At 49.4% G+C, this 14,255-nt stretch overlaps 1 protein-coding gene across 2 annotated transcripts in view; it reads right to left on the bottom strand.

The window, feature by feature from the left end:
• pld3 (phospholipase D family member 3) overlaps positions 1-14,255 on the bottom strand; it is an 86,261-nt gene that overhangs the window by 39,277 nt on the left and 32,729 nt on the right. For both annotated transcript variants that reach the window (XM_067975148.1, XM_067975149.1), the window contains 2 exons: positions 13,339-13,466; positions 11,163-11,363 (listed from right to left, as the gene is read on the bottom strand). In XM_067975148.1, the coding sequence (XP_067831249.1) occupies positions 11,163-11,363; positions 13,339-13,466 (329 nt within the window). The remainder of the gene's footprint in view (positions 1-11,162; positions 11,364-13,338; positions 13,467-14,255) is intronic.

Genomic DNA, 14,255 nt, shown 5'->3' with positions numbered 1-14,255 from the left:
ATCAGGAGAGAGATCGAGGGGTTATAGTGTGTGTTAAATGGGACAGTGAGTGATCGGGAGAGAGATCGAGGGGTTATCGTGTGTGTTAAATAGGACAGAGTGTGATCAGGAGAGAGATTGAGGGGACATAGTGTGTGTTAAATGGGACAGGGTGTGATCGGGAGAGTGATCGAGGGGTTATAGTGTGTGTTAAATGGGACAGTATGATCAGGAGCGAGATCGAGGGGTTATAGTGTGTGTTAAATGGGACAGGGTGTGATCAGGAGAGTGATCGAGGGCTTATAGTATGTGTTAAATGGGACAGGGTGTGATCGGGAGAGAGATCGAGGGGTTTTCGTGTGTGTAAAATGGGACAGGGTGTGATCGGGAGAGAGATCGAGGGGTTATAGTGTGTGTAAAATGGGACAGGGTGTGATCGGGAGAGAGATCGAGGGCTTATAGTGTGTGTTAAATGGGACAGGGTGTGATCGAGAGAGTGATCGAGGGGTTATAGTGTGTGTTAAATGGGACAGTATGATCAGGAGCGAGATCGAGGGGTTATAGTGTGTGTTAAATGGGACAGGGTGTGATCAGGAGAGTGATCGAGGGCTTATAGTATGTGTTAAATGGGACAGGGTGTGATCGGGAGAGAGATCGAGGGGTTTTCGTGTGTGTAAAATGGGACAGGGTGTGATCGGGAGAGAGATCGAGGGCTTATAGTGTGTGTTAAATGGGACAGTGTGTGATTGGGAGAGAGATCGAGGGGTTATAGTGTGTGTTAAATGGGACAGGGTGTGATCAGGAGAGAGATCGAGGGGTTATAGTGTGTGTTAAATGGGACAGGGTGTGATCGGGAGAGAGATCGAGGGGTTATCGTGTGTGTTAAATAGGACAGTGTGTGATCAGGAGAGTGATCGAGGGGTTATCGTGTGTGTTAAATGGGACAGTGAGTGATCGGGAGAGAGATCGAGGGGTTATAGTGTGTGTTAAATGGAACAGAGTGTGATCGGGAGAGAGATCGAGGGGTTATAGTGTGTGTTAAATGGAACAGAGTGTGATCGAGAGAGTGATCGAGGGGTTATAGTGTGTGTTAAATGGGACAGAGTGTGATCGGTAGAGAGATCGAGGGGTTATAGTGTGTGTTAAATGGAACAGAGTGTGATCGAGAGAGTGATCGAGGGGTTATAGTGTGTGTTAAATGGGACAGAGTGTGATCGGTCGAGAGATCGAGGGGTTATAGTGTGTGTTAAATGGAACAGAGTGTGATCGAGAGAGTGATCGAGGGGTTATAGTGTGTGTTAAATGGGACAGTATGATCAGGAGAGAGATCGAGGGGTTATAGTGTGTGTTAAATGGGACAGTATGATCAGGAGAGAGATCGAGGGGTTATCGTGTGTGTTAAATGGGACAGTGAGTGATCGGGAGAGAGATTGAGGGGTTATAGTGTGTGTTAAATGGAACAGAGTGTGATCGAGAGAGTGATCGAGGGGTTATAGTGTGTGTTTAATGGGACAGAGTGTGATCGGTAGAGAGATCGAGGGGTTATAGTGTGTGTTAAATGGGACAGAGTGTGATCGGGAGAGAGATCGAGGGGTTATAGTGTGTGTTAAATGGGACAGGGTGTGATCAGGAGAGTGATCGAGGGGTTATAGTGTGTGTTAAATGGGACAGGGTGTGATCGGGAGAGTGATCGAGGGGTTATAGTGTGTGTTAAATGGGACAGGGTGTGATCGGGAGAGAGATCGAGGGGTTATAGTGTGTGTTAAATGGGACAGGGTGTGATCGGGAGAGTGATCGAGGGGTTATAGTGTGTGTTAAATGGGACAGGGTGTGATCGGGAGAGAGATCGAGGGGTTATAGTGTGTGTTAAATGGGACAGTGAGTGATCGGGAGAGAGATTGAGGGGTTATAGTGTGTGTTAAATGGAACAGAGTGTGATCGAGAGAGTGATCGAGGGGTTATAGTGTGTGTTTAATGGGACAGAGTGTGATCGGTAGAGAGATCGAGGGGTTATAGTGTGTGTTAAATGGGACAGAGTGTGATCGGGAGAGAGATCGAGGGGTTATAGTTTGTGTTAAATGGGACAGGGTGTGATCAGGAGAGTGATCGAGGGGTTATAGTGTGTGTTAAATGGGACAGGGTGTGATCGGGAGAGTGATCGAGGGGTTATAGTGTGTGTTAAATGGGACAGGGTGTGATCGGGAGAGAGATCGAGGGGTTATAGTGTGTGTTAAATGGGACAGGGTGTGATCGGGAGAGTGATCGAGGGGTTATAGTGTGTGTTAAATGGGACAGGGTGTGATCGGGAGAGTGATCGAGGGGTTATAGTGTGTGTTAAATGGGACAGAGTGTGATCGGTAGAGAGATCGAGGGGTTATAGTGTGTGTTAAATGGGACAGGGTGTGATCGGGAGAGTGATCGAGGGGTTATAGTGTGTGTTAAATGGGACAGGGTGTGATCAGGAGAGTGATCGAGGGGTTATAGTGTGTGTTAAATGGGACAGGGTGTGATCAGGAGAGTGATCGAGGGGTTATAGTGTGTGTTGAATGGGACAGGGTGTGATCAGGAGAGAGATCGAGGGGTTATAGTGTGTGTTAAATGGGACAGTGAGTGATCGGGAGAGAGATCGAGGGGTTATAGTGTGTGTTAAATGGGACAGTGAGTGATCGGGAGAGAGATCGAGGGGTTATAGTGTGTGTTAAATGGGACAGGGTGTGATCGGGAGAGAGATCGAGGGGTTATAGTGTGTGTTAAATGGGACAGGGTGTGATCAGGAGAGAGATCGAGGGGTTATAGTGTGTGTTAAATGGGACAGAGTGTGATCGGGAGAGAGATCGAGGGGTCATAGTGTGTGTTAAATGGGACAGGGTGTGATCGGGAGAGTGATCGAGGGGTTATAGTGTGTGTTAAATGGGACAGGGTGTGATCAGGAGAGTGATCGAGGGCTTATAGTGTGTGTTAAATGGGACAGTATGATCAGGAGAGTGATCGAGGGCTTATAGTGTGTGTTAAATGGGACAGGGTGTGATCGGGAGAGTGATCGAGGGGTTATAGTGTGTGTTAAATGGGACAGGGTGTGATCAGGAGAGTGATCGAGGGCTTATAGTGTGTGTTAAATGGGACAGGGTGTGATCGGGAGAGTGATCGAGGGGTTATAGTGTGTGTTAAATGGGACCGGGTGTGATCGGGAGAGTGATCGAGGGGTTATAGTGTGTGTTAAATGGGACAGGGTGTGATCAGGAGAGTGATCGAGGGCTTATAGTGTGTGTTAAATGGGACAGTATGATCAGGAGAGTGATCGAGGGCTTATAGTGTGTGTTAAATGGGACAGGGTGTGATCGGGAGAGTGATCGAGGGGTTATAGTGTGTGTTAAATGGGACAGGGTGTGATCAGGAGAGTGATCGAGGGCTTATAGTGTGTGTTAAATGGGACAGGGTGTGATCGGGAGAGTGATCGAGGGGTTATAGTGTGTGTTAAATGGGACAGGGTGTGATCGAGAGAGAGATCGAGGGGTTATAGTGTGTGTTAAATGGGACAGAGTGTGATCGGGAGAGAGATCGAGGGGTTATAGTGTGTGTTAAATGGGACAGAGTGTGATCGGGAGAGAGATCGAGGGGTTATAGTGTGTGTTAAATGGGACAGAGTGTGATCGAGAGAGTGATCGAGGGGTTATAGTGTGTGTTAAATGGGACAGGGTGTGATCGGGAGAGTGATCGAGGGGTTATAGTGTGTGTTAAATGGGACAGGGTGTGATCGGGAGAGTGATCGAGGGGTTATAGTGTGTGTTAAATGGAACAGAGTGTGATCGAGAGAGAGATCGAAGGGTTATAGTGTGTGTTAAATGGGACAGAGTGTGATCGGGAGAGAGATCGAGGGGTTATAGTGTGTGTTAAATGGGACAGAGTGTGATCGGGAGAGAGATCGAGGGGTTATAGTGTGTGTTAAATGGGACAGAGTGTGATCGGGAGAGAGATCGAGGGGTTATAGTATGTGTTAAATGGGACAGGGTATGATCAGGAGAGTGATCGAGGGGTTATAGTGTGTTTTAAATGGGACAGGGTGTGATCAGGAGAGTGATCGAGGGGTTATCGTGTGTGTCAAATGGGACAAGGTGTGATCGGGAGAGAGATCGAGGGATTGTAGTGTGTGTTAAATGGGACAGGGTGTGATCGGGAGAGAGATCGAGGGATTGTAGTGTGTGTTAAATGGGACAGTATGATCAGGAGAGAGATCAAGGGGTTATCGTGTGTGTTAAATGGGACAGAGTGTGATCGGTAGAGAGATCGAGGGGTTATAGTGTGTGTTAAATGGGACAGTATGATCAGTAGAGAGATCGAGGGGTTATCGTGTGTGTTAAATGGGACAGAGTGTGATCGGGAGAGAGATCGAGGGGTTATAGTGTGTGTTAAATGGGACAGTGAGTGATCGGGAGAGTGATCGAGGGGTTATAGTGTGTGTTAAATGGAACAGTGATCGAGAGAGTGATCGAGGGGTTATAGTGTGTGTTAAATGGGACAGTGTGTGATCGGGAGAGTGATCGAGGGGTTATAGTTTGTGTTAAATGGGACAGGGTGTGATCGGGAGAGTGATCGAGGGGTTATAGTGTGTGTTAAATGGGACAGGGTGTGATCAGGAGAGTGATCGAGGGCTTATAGTGTGTGTTAAATGGGACAGGGTGTGATCGGGAGAGTGATCGAGGGGTTATAGTGTGTGTTAAATGGGACAGGGTGTGATCAGGAGAGTGATCGAGGGCTTATAGTGTGTGTTAAATGGGACAGGGTGTGATCGGGAGAGTGATCGAGGGGTTATAGTGTGTGTTAAATGGGACAGGGTGTGATCGGGAGAGAGATCGAGGGGTTATAGTGTGTGTTAAATGGGACAGAGTGTGATCGAGAGAGTGATCGACGGGTTATAGTGTGTGTTAAATGGGACAGGGTGTGATCAGGAGAGTGATCGAGGGCTTATAGTGTGTGTTAAATGGGACAGGGTGTGATCGGGAGAGTGATCGAGGGGTTATAGTGTGTGTTAAATGGGACAGGGTGTGATCAGGAGAGTGATCGAGGGGTTATAGTGTGTGTTAAATGGGACAGAGTGTGATCGAGAGAGTGATCGAGGGGTTATAGTGTGTGTTAAATGGAACAGTGTGTGATCAGGAGAGTGATCGAGGGCTTATAGTGTGTGTTAAATGGGACAGGGTGTGATCGGGAGAGAGATCGAGGGGTTATAGTGTGTGTTAAATGGGACAGGGTGTGATAGGAAGAGAGATCGAGGGGTTATAGTATGTGTTAAATGGGACAGTGTGTGATCGGGAGAGTGATCGAGGGGTTATAGTGTGTGTTAAATGGGACAGGGTGTGATCAGGAGAGTGATCGAGGGGTTATAGTGTGTGTTAAATGGGACAGTGTGTGATCGGGAGAGTGATCGAGGGGTTATCGTGTGTGTTAAATGGGACAGTGAGTGATCGGGAGAGTGATCGAGGGGTTATAGTGTGTGTTAAATGGGACAGGGTGTGATCGGGAGAGTGATCGAGGGGTTATAGTGTGTGTTAAATGGGACAGAGTGTGATCGAGAGAGTGATCGAGGGGTTATAGTGTGTGTTAAATGGGACAGGGTGTGATCGGGAGAGTGATCGAGGGGTTATAGTGTGTGTTAAATGGGACAGGGTGTGATCGGGAGAGTGATCGAGGGGTTATAGTGTGTGTTAAATGGGACAGTGTGTGATCGGGAGAGTGATCGAGGGGTTATAGTGTGTGTTAAATGGGACAGGGTGTGATCGGGAGAGTGATCGAGGGGTTATAGTGTGTGTTAAATGGGACAGAGTGTGATCGAGAGAGTGATCGAGGGGTTATAGTGTGTGTTAAATGGGACAGGGTGTGATCAGGAGAGTGATCGAGGGCTTATAGTGTGTGTTAAATGGGACAGGGTGTGATCGGGAGAGTGATCGATGGGTTATAGTGTGTGTTAAATGGGACAGGGTGTGATCAGGAGAGTGATCGAGGGGTTATAGTGTGTGTTAAATGGGACAGAGTGTGATCGAGAGAGTGATCGAGGGGTTATAGTGTGTGTTAAATGGGACAGGGTGTGATCGGGAGAGAGATCGAGGGCTTATAGTGTGTGTTAAATGGGACAGGGTGTGATCAGGAGACTGATCGAGGGGTTATAGTGTGTGTTAAATGGGACAGGATGTGATCAGGAGAGAGATCGAGGGGTTATAGTATGTGTTAAATGGGACAGTGTGTGATCGGGAGAGTGATCGAGGGGTTATAGTGTGTGTTAAATGGGACAGGTTGTGATCGGGAGAGAGATCGAGGGGTTATAGTGTGTGTTAAATGGGACAGGGTGTGATCAGGAGAGTGATCGAGGGGTTATCGTGTGTGTTAAATGGGACAGTGAGTGATCGGGAGAGTGATCGAGGGGTTATAGTGTGTGTTAAATGGGACAGGGTGTGATCGGGAGAGAGATCGAGGGGTTATAGTGTGTGTTAAATGGGACAGTGTGTGATCGGGAGAGAGATCGAGGGGTTATAGTGTGTGTTAAATGGGACAGGGTGTGATCGGGAGAGTGATCGAGGGGTTATAGTGTGTGTTAAATGGGACAGTGTGTGATCGGGAGAGTGATCGAGGGGTTATAGTGTGTGTTAAATGGGACAGAGTGTGATCAGGAGAGAGATCGAGGGGTTATAGTGTGTGTTAAATGGGACAGGGTGTGATCAGGAGAGTGATCGAGGGGATATAGTGTGTGTTAAATGGGACAGGGTGTGATCAGGAGAGAGATCGAGGGGTTATTGTGTGTGTTAAATGGGACAGAGTGTGATCAGGAGAGAGATCGAGGGGTTATAGTGTGTGTTAAATGGGACAGTGTGTGATCGGGAGAGTGATCGAGGGGTTATAGTGTGTGTTAAATGGGACAGGGTGTGATCGTGAGAGAGATCGAGGGGTTATAGTGTGTGTTAAATGGGACAGGGTGTGATCAGGAGAGTGATCGAGGGGTTATAGTGTGTGTTAAATGGGACAGGGTGTGATCGGGAGAGTGATCGAGGGGTTATAGTGTGTGTTAAATGGGACAGGGTGTGATCGGGAGAGTGATCGAGGGGTTATAGTGTGTGTTAAATGGGACAGGGTGTGATCGGGAGAGTGATCGAGGGGTTATAGTGTGTGTTAAATGGGACAGAGTGTGATCAGGAGAGAGATCGAGGGGTTATAGTGTGTGTTAAATGGGACAGGGTGTGATCAGGAGAGTGATCGAGGGGTTATTGTGTGTGTTAAATGGGACAGAGTGTGATCAGGAGAGAGATCGAGGGGTTATTGTGTGTGTTAAATGGGACAGAGTGTGATCAGGAGAGAGATCGAGGGGTTATAGTGTGTGTTAAATGGGACAGTGTGTGATCGGGAGAGTGATCGAGGGGTTATAGTGTGTGTTAAATGGGACAGGGTGTGATCAGGAGAGAGATCGAGGGGTTATTGTGTGTGTTAAATGGGACAGAGTGTGATCAGGAGAGAGATCGAGGGGTTATAGTGTGTGTTAAATGGGACAGTGTGTGATCGGGAGAGTGATCGAGGGGTTATAGTGTGTGTTAAATGGGACAGGGTGTGATCGTGAGAGAGATCGAGGGGTTATAGTGTGTGTTAAATGGGACAGGGTGTGATCAGGAGAGTGATCGAGGGGTTATAGTGTGTGTTAAATGGAACAGGGTGTGATCAGGAGAGTGATCGAGGGGTTATCGTGTGTGTTAAATGGGACAGTGAGTGATCGGGAGAGTGATCGAGGGGTTATAGTGTGTGTTAAATGGGACAGGGTGTGATCGGGAGAGAGATCGAGGGGTTATAGTGTGTGTTAAATGGGACAGTGAGTGATCGGGAGAGAGATCGAGGGGTTATAGTGTGTGTTAAATGGGACAGTGAGTGATCGGGAGAGAGATCGAGGGGTTATAGTGTGTGTTAAATGGGACAGTGAGTGATCGGGAGAGAGATCGAGGGGTTATAGTGTGTGTTAAATGGGACAGGGTGTGATCGGGAGAGTGATCGAGGGGTTATAGTGTGTGTTAAATGGGACAGGGTGTGATCGGGAGAGAGATCGAGGGGTTATAGTGTGTGTTAATTGGTGGTCGGTCTGTGGAATTTGCTGCCCCAGGAAGCTGTGGAAGCTACATCATTTGATAAATTTAAAACAGAAATAGACAGTTTCCTAGAAGTAAAGGGAATTAGGGGTTATGGGGAGCGCGCAGGAAATTGGACATGAAGCTGAGTTCGGATCGGTCAATGCCCTGTGGGTGGCGGAGAGGGCCCAGGGGCTATGTGGCCGGGTCCTGCTCCGACTTCTTGTGTTCTTTAGATTTGTGGTTGGGATCAGATCAGCCATGATCTTATTGAATGGCGGAGCAGGCTCGAGGGGCCGATTGGCCTACTCCTGCTCCAATTTCTTATGTTCTTATGTTCTTATGATCAGGAGAGAGATCGAGGGGTTATAGTGTGTGTTAAATGGGACAATATGATCAGGAGAGAGATCGAGGGGTTATCGTGTGTGTTAAATGGGACAGGGTGTGATCGGGAGAGTGATCGAGGGGTTATAGTGTGTGTTAAATGGGACAGTGAGTGATCGGGAGAGTGATCGAGGGGTTATAGTGTGTGTTAAATGGGACAGTGTGTGATCGGCAGAGAGATCGAGGGGTTATAGTGTGTGTTAAATGGGACAGGGTGTGATCGGGAGAGAGATCGAGGGGTTATAGTGTGTGTTAAATGGGACAGTGAGTGATCGGCAGAGAGATCGAGGGGTTATAGTGTGTGTTAAATGGGACAGTGTGTGATCGGCAGAGAGATCGAGGGGTTATAGTGTGTGTTAAATGGGACAGTGAGTGATCGGGAGAGTGATCGAGGGGTTATAGTGTGTGTTAAATGGGACAGGGTGTGATCGGGAGAGAGATCGAGGCGTTATCGTGTGTGTTAAATGGGACAGGGTGTGATCGGGAGAGTGATCGAGGGATTATAGTGTGTGTTAAATGGGACAGTATGATCAGGAGAGAGATCGAGGGGTTATAGTGTGTGTTAAATGGGACAGTGTGTGATCGAGAGAGAGATCGAAGGGTTATAGTGTGTGTTAAATGGGACAGTGAGTGATCGGGAGAGTGATCGAGGGGTTATAGTGTGTGTTAAATGGGACAGTGAGTGATCGGGAGAGAGATCGAGGGGTTATAGTGTGTGTTCAATGGGACAGTGAGTGATCGGGAGAGAGATCGAGGGGTTATAGTGTGTGTTAAATGGGACAGTGTGTGATCGAGAGAGAGATCGAAGGGTTATAGTGTGTGTTAAATGGGACAGTGAGTGATCGGGAGAGTGATCGAGGGGTTATAGTGTGTGTTAAATGGGACAGGGTGTGATCGAGAGAGTGATCGAGGGGTTATAGTGTGTGTTAAATGGGACAGTGAGTGATCGGGAGAGAGATCGAGGGGTTATAGTGTGTGTTAAATGGGACAGGGTGTGATCGGGAGAGTGATCGAGGGGTTATAGTGTGTGTTAAATGGAACAGAGTGTGATCGAGAGAGTGATCGAGGGGTTATACTGTGTGTTAAATGGGACAGGGTGTGATCAGGAGAGAGATCGAGGGGTTGTAGTGTGTGTTAAATGGAACAGAGTGTGATCGGGAGAGTGATCGAGGGGTTATAGTGTGTGTTAAATGGGACAGAGTGTGATCGGGAGAGTGATCGAGGGGTTATAGTGTGTGTTAAATGGGACAGGGTGTGATTGGGAGAGAGATCGAGGGGTTATAGTGTGTGTTAAATGGGACAGAGTGTGATCGGGAGAGTGATCGAGGGGTTACAGTGTGTGTTAAATGGGACAGTGTGTGATCAGGAGAGAGATCGAGGGGTTATAGTGTGTGTTAAATGGGACAGGGTGTGATCGGGAGAGTGATCGAGGGGTTACAGTGTGTGTTAAATGGGACAGGGTGTGATCGGGAGAGTGATCGAGGGGTTATAGTGTGTGTTAAATGGGACAGGGTGTGATTGGGAGAGAGATCGAGGGGTTATAGTGTGTGTTAAATGGGACAGGGAGTGATCGGGAGAGTGATCGAGGGGTTATAGTGTGTGTTAAATGGGACAGGGTGTGATTGGGAGAGAGATCGAGGGGTTATAGTGTGTGTTAAATGGGACAGGGTGTGATTGGGAGAGAGATCGAGGGGTTATAGTGTGTGTTAAATGGGACAGGGTGTGATTGGGAGAGTGATCGAGGGGTTATAGTGTGTGTTAAATGGGACAGGGTGTGATTGGGAGAGAGATCGAGGGGTTATAGTGTGTGTTAAATGGGACAGGGTGTGATTGGGAGAGAGATCGAGGGGTTATAGTGTGTGTTAAATGGGACAGGGTGTGATTGGGAGAGAGATCGAGGGGTTATAGTGTGTGTTAAATGGGACAGGGTGTGATCGGGAGAGAGATCGAGGGGTTATAGTGTGTGTTAAATGGGACAGTGTGTGATCGGGAGAGAGATCGAGGGGTTATAGTGTGTGTTAAATGGGACAGGGTGTGATCGGGAGAGTGATCGAGGGTTTATAGTGTGTGTTAAATGGGACAGTGTGTGATCGGGAGAGTGATCGAGGGGTTATAGTGTGTGTTAAATGGGACAGTGTGTGATCGGGAATGGGGATGTGCATCAAGCTACGGTAAACGGGCAAATCAGATACTGGGTCCCATTGGCAGAGGGATGGAGATTGTTCAGTTGCTGGATGAGGCCTTGTCAGATTCGATCTGGAAAGTGGATAACTTTAACTTTGTTTACTCAGAGTCTGAGCTCCGCCCTGCTCCATATTGAACATTTTGGTCTTATCTTTTTTCATTTGAGTTTTGAATGCTGCGTCACTATCCCTGGATATATCCTGTCCCATCAGCAGGACAAACCCAACAGAGGTGGGTGTACAGTGATATAGGGTCTCGAGAGTCCTTCTCACAACCGACAGGTCAGTACTCCTGCATATTGAACACGATTTCCAGGAAGCACAATGGGTAGCAAAATACTCAATGTCCATCACCAGGATTGGCTCGGTCTCCACCACTGACCGAGCTGGCCGAGTCCTGAAGGACTTAACTGGGCCTGTATCAGGTAGTGAAGGAACCAACAACCTCGGGCTTCACCCAATGACCATCCATTGAACCTCTGGAAGATACAGGAGATATTACTGAAGTACACAAGCTTACCGAGAAGTAGAGTCTGGCTGGAGTGTTGTCGAGGTTCAGTTCCATTGGGGTTTTCTCATTGTAGGGTGTTGAGTAATTACTGGGCCATGGGGATGGGATGCTGCTGTTGGACCCTCCGATGCTCCAGTACGCCTCGAAAATCTTCCCCAGGTCCTTAGCCAAACAGCTGCAGTTGTAGATGATGACTCCCAGTTCCTTAACCTGTCAAAAGTTGGGGAGATGTTTAAAATGGCGTATCCCAGGGAACTGTGAGCACCCAAATACTCACGCAGCCAAATTGGAAAGACTTGCATTTATATAGAGCCTTTCATGTCCTCAAGACGTCCCAAAGTGCTTCACAGGCCAATGAATTGCTTTTGAAGTGTAGTCGCTCTTGCAATGTAGGAAACACAGCAGCCAATTTGCGCACAGCAAGATCCCACAAACAGCAATGTGATAAGTTACCTGTTTTTAGTGATGTTGGTTGAGGGATAAATATTGGCCAGGAGACTAAGGGAATCCCCTGCTCTTCTTCAAACTGTGACATGAGATATTTAACGCCCACCTGAACTTAATTTAATGCCTCATCTGAAAGACGGCACCTCCGACAGTGCAGCACTCCCTCAGTACTGCACTGGAGTGTCAGCCTAGATTATGTCCTCAAATCCCTGGAGTGGGACTTGAACCTGAAAACATTTGGCCTAGAAGTTTGATGGCACCACATGTGTTTCTCAGGCGCAAAACAAGAAGGGCCCAAGCTTCCAATATGGTGGCGGGGCACACAGTCACCGTGTGCTGGAAGTGCATCACCCACCGCCATATTGGTGATGGCAGAGAAAGAGGTGTCCAGGGCCCGTGCCTGAAATAGACGTTAAGCCTTTTGTATATCCAAATAGGGGCTCTCATGCCTGGTGGAGGCCCCGACACAAAATTGGGCTGCCCTGAATGCAGCCTGCACCAAGCCAGTTGCATTGAGGATAACCAGGTCGACATGTGGCCTAATGAGGGGTCCTTAAAGGGACCGCTGGAGGCTACCACCAAAAACGTCCACTGCTCACCAACCCCATCCTTCCTCCCGATCGCCCCCTCACTCTCTTCCAATCTCCCCCTCCTCCCGATCGCCCCCTCCCTCTCTTCCAATCTCCCCCTCCTCCCGATCGCCCCCTCCCTCTCTTCCAATCTCCCAATCACGCCCCTCTCTCTCCCGCAATCACGCCCCCCTCTCTCCCGATCGCCCCCCTCTGCCTCCCGATCGCCCCCTCTCTCCCTCCCGATCGTCCCTCTCTCCCACCCGATCGTCCCTCTCTCCCACCCGATCACTCCCTCTCTCTCTCCCAATCAAGCCGCCTCTCTCTCCCGATCGCTCCCTCTCTCTCTCCCGATCGCTCCCCCTCTCTCTCCCGATCGCTCCCTCTCTCTCTCCCGATCGCTCCCTCTCTCCCAATTGCTCCCTCTCTCCCAATTGCCCCCCCCCGATCGCTCCCTCTCTCTCTCCCGATCGCTCCCTCTCTCCCAATTGCTCCCTCTCTCCCAATTGCCCCCCCCCGATCGCTCCCTCTCTCTCTCTCTCCCGATCGCTCCCTCTCTCTCTCCCGATCGCTCCCTCTCTCCCAATTGCTCCCTCTCTCCCAATTGCCCCCCCCCGATCGCTCCCTCTCTCTCTCTCTCCCGATCGCTCCCTCTCTCTCTCCCGATCGCTCCCTCTCTCCCAATTGCTCCCTCTCTCCCAATTGCCCCCCCCCGATCGCTCCCTCTCTCTCTCTCTCTCTCCCGATCGCTCCCTCTCTCTCTCCCGATCGCTCCCTCTCTCTCTCCCGATCGCTCCCTCTCTCTCTCCCGATCGCTCCCTCTCTCCCAATTGCCCCCCCCCGATCACTCCCTGTCTCTCTCTCCCAATCGCGCCACCTCTACCGTTCGCTCCCCTCTCTCTCCCGACTGTGCCCTCTCTCTCTCCCAGCCAGTGACCCAGTAGCCTGAAATTGAAACCCTCTTCACCGGCGAGCTGCCTGGGCACCAGGCAGGCACCTGCAGCTCACCGGTTTGATGCAAATGAGGCCCTGGGCCCAATATCGGGTGTGCCTCGGGCCTACCTGTCCCGATCCCTGGGCCCGGTTCACACTGGCCTTATTTTTCTTGCCCACTAGGCCCAGCTGCCACTTGGCCTGGCCCTGCTCTGTCCACATCTTCCCCTGAGTACCTGGGTCAGTGATCTCCAGTCCATGTTGGCACTTCCAATGTACAAGTGTCTCATGTCCACAATCCAGAATTTAGTGTGTAGAACCCCAGTAGTCAGTCTGAGCATGTCCACCACCGTCACCTCGGCTCCTGTTGATACATTCAATAAGGTTGATTTGGACCCAATAACCAAATGTGTTGTGTCCCCCTTGCCCTGTTGAGACACTGCCTGCTCGGTCCCTAGGCCCCTGAGCCTTCTGCTCTTGAATTGGTTACCATGAAGGCCACAAGTGACCCCCCCAGGGTGACTCCGCAGTGTATGACCCAGCTCTGCTCTCCGGCTCTGTTTCCTTATCTTGGAACGAACCACTCACCAGGATCTTGGGAGTCAGCACAGGGCAGAGGAGACGATAAGAAAGAAAGACTTGCATTTATATAGCGCCTTTCACTACCTCAGGACGTCCCAAAGCGCTTTACAGCCAATGAAGTACTTTTGACATGTAGTCACTGTTGTAATGTTGGAAACGCAGCAGCCAATTTGTGCACAGCAAGATCCCACAAACAGCAATGTGATTATGACCAGATAATCTGTTTTAGGGATAAATATTGGGTCAGGACACCAGGGAGAACTCCCCTGCTCTTCTTCAAATAGTGGCCATGGGATCTTTTACATCCACCTGAGAGGGCAGACAGGGCCTCGGTTTAACGTCTCATCCGAGAGACGGCACCTCCGACAGTGCAGCACTCCCTCAGTACTGCACTGGACCGTCAGCCTGGATTATGAGCTCAAGTCTCTGGAGTGAGACCTGAACCCATGACCTTCTATTTCAGAGGTGAGCCACAGATTTTCACTGACACGAATCCTCCCTTGGGTGTCAGTGGACACAATTAAATTGTGGCCAAACTATGCAGATCCCAAAATGTTTATACAACAGTCCA

This window comes from Heptranchias perlo, chromosome 41, assembly GCF_035084215.1.
Source record: "Heptranchias perlo isolate sHepPer1 chromosome 41, sHepPer1.hap1, whole genome shotgun sequence".
Lineage (NCBI taxonomy): Eukaryota > Metazoa > Chordata > Chondrichthyes > Hexanchiformes > Hexanchidae > Heptranchias > Heptranchias perlo.
Note: the sequence above shows the minus strand (reverse complement) of the source record. Positions and strands in the feature narration are given on the sequence as shown.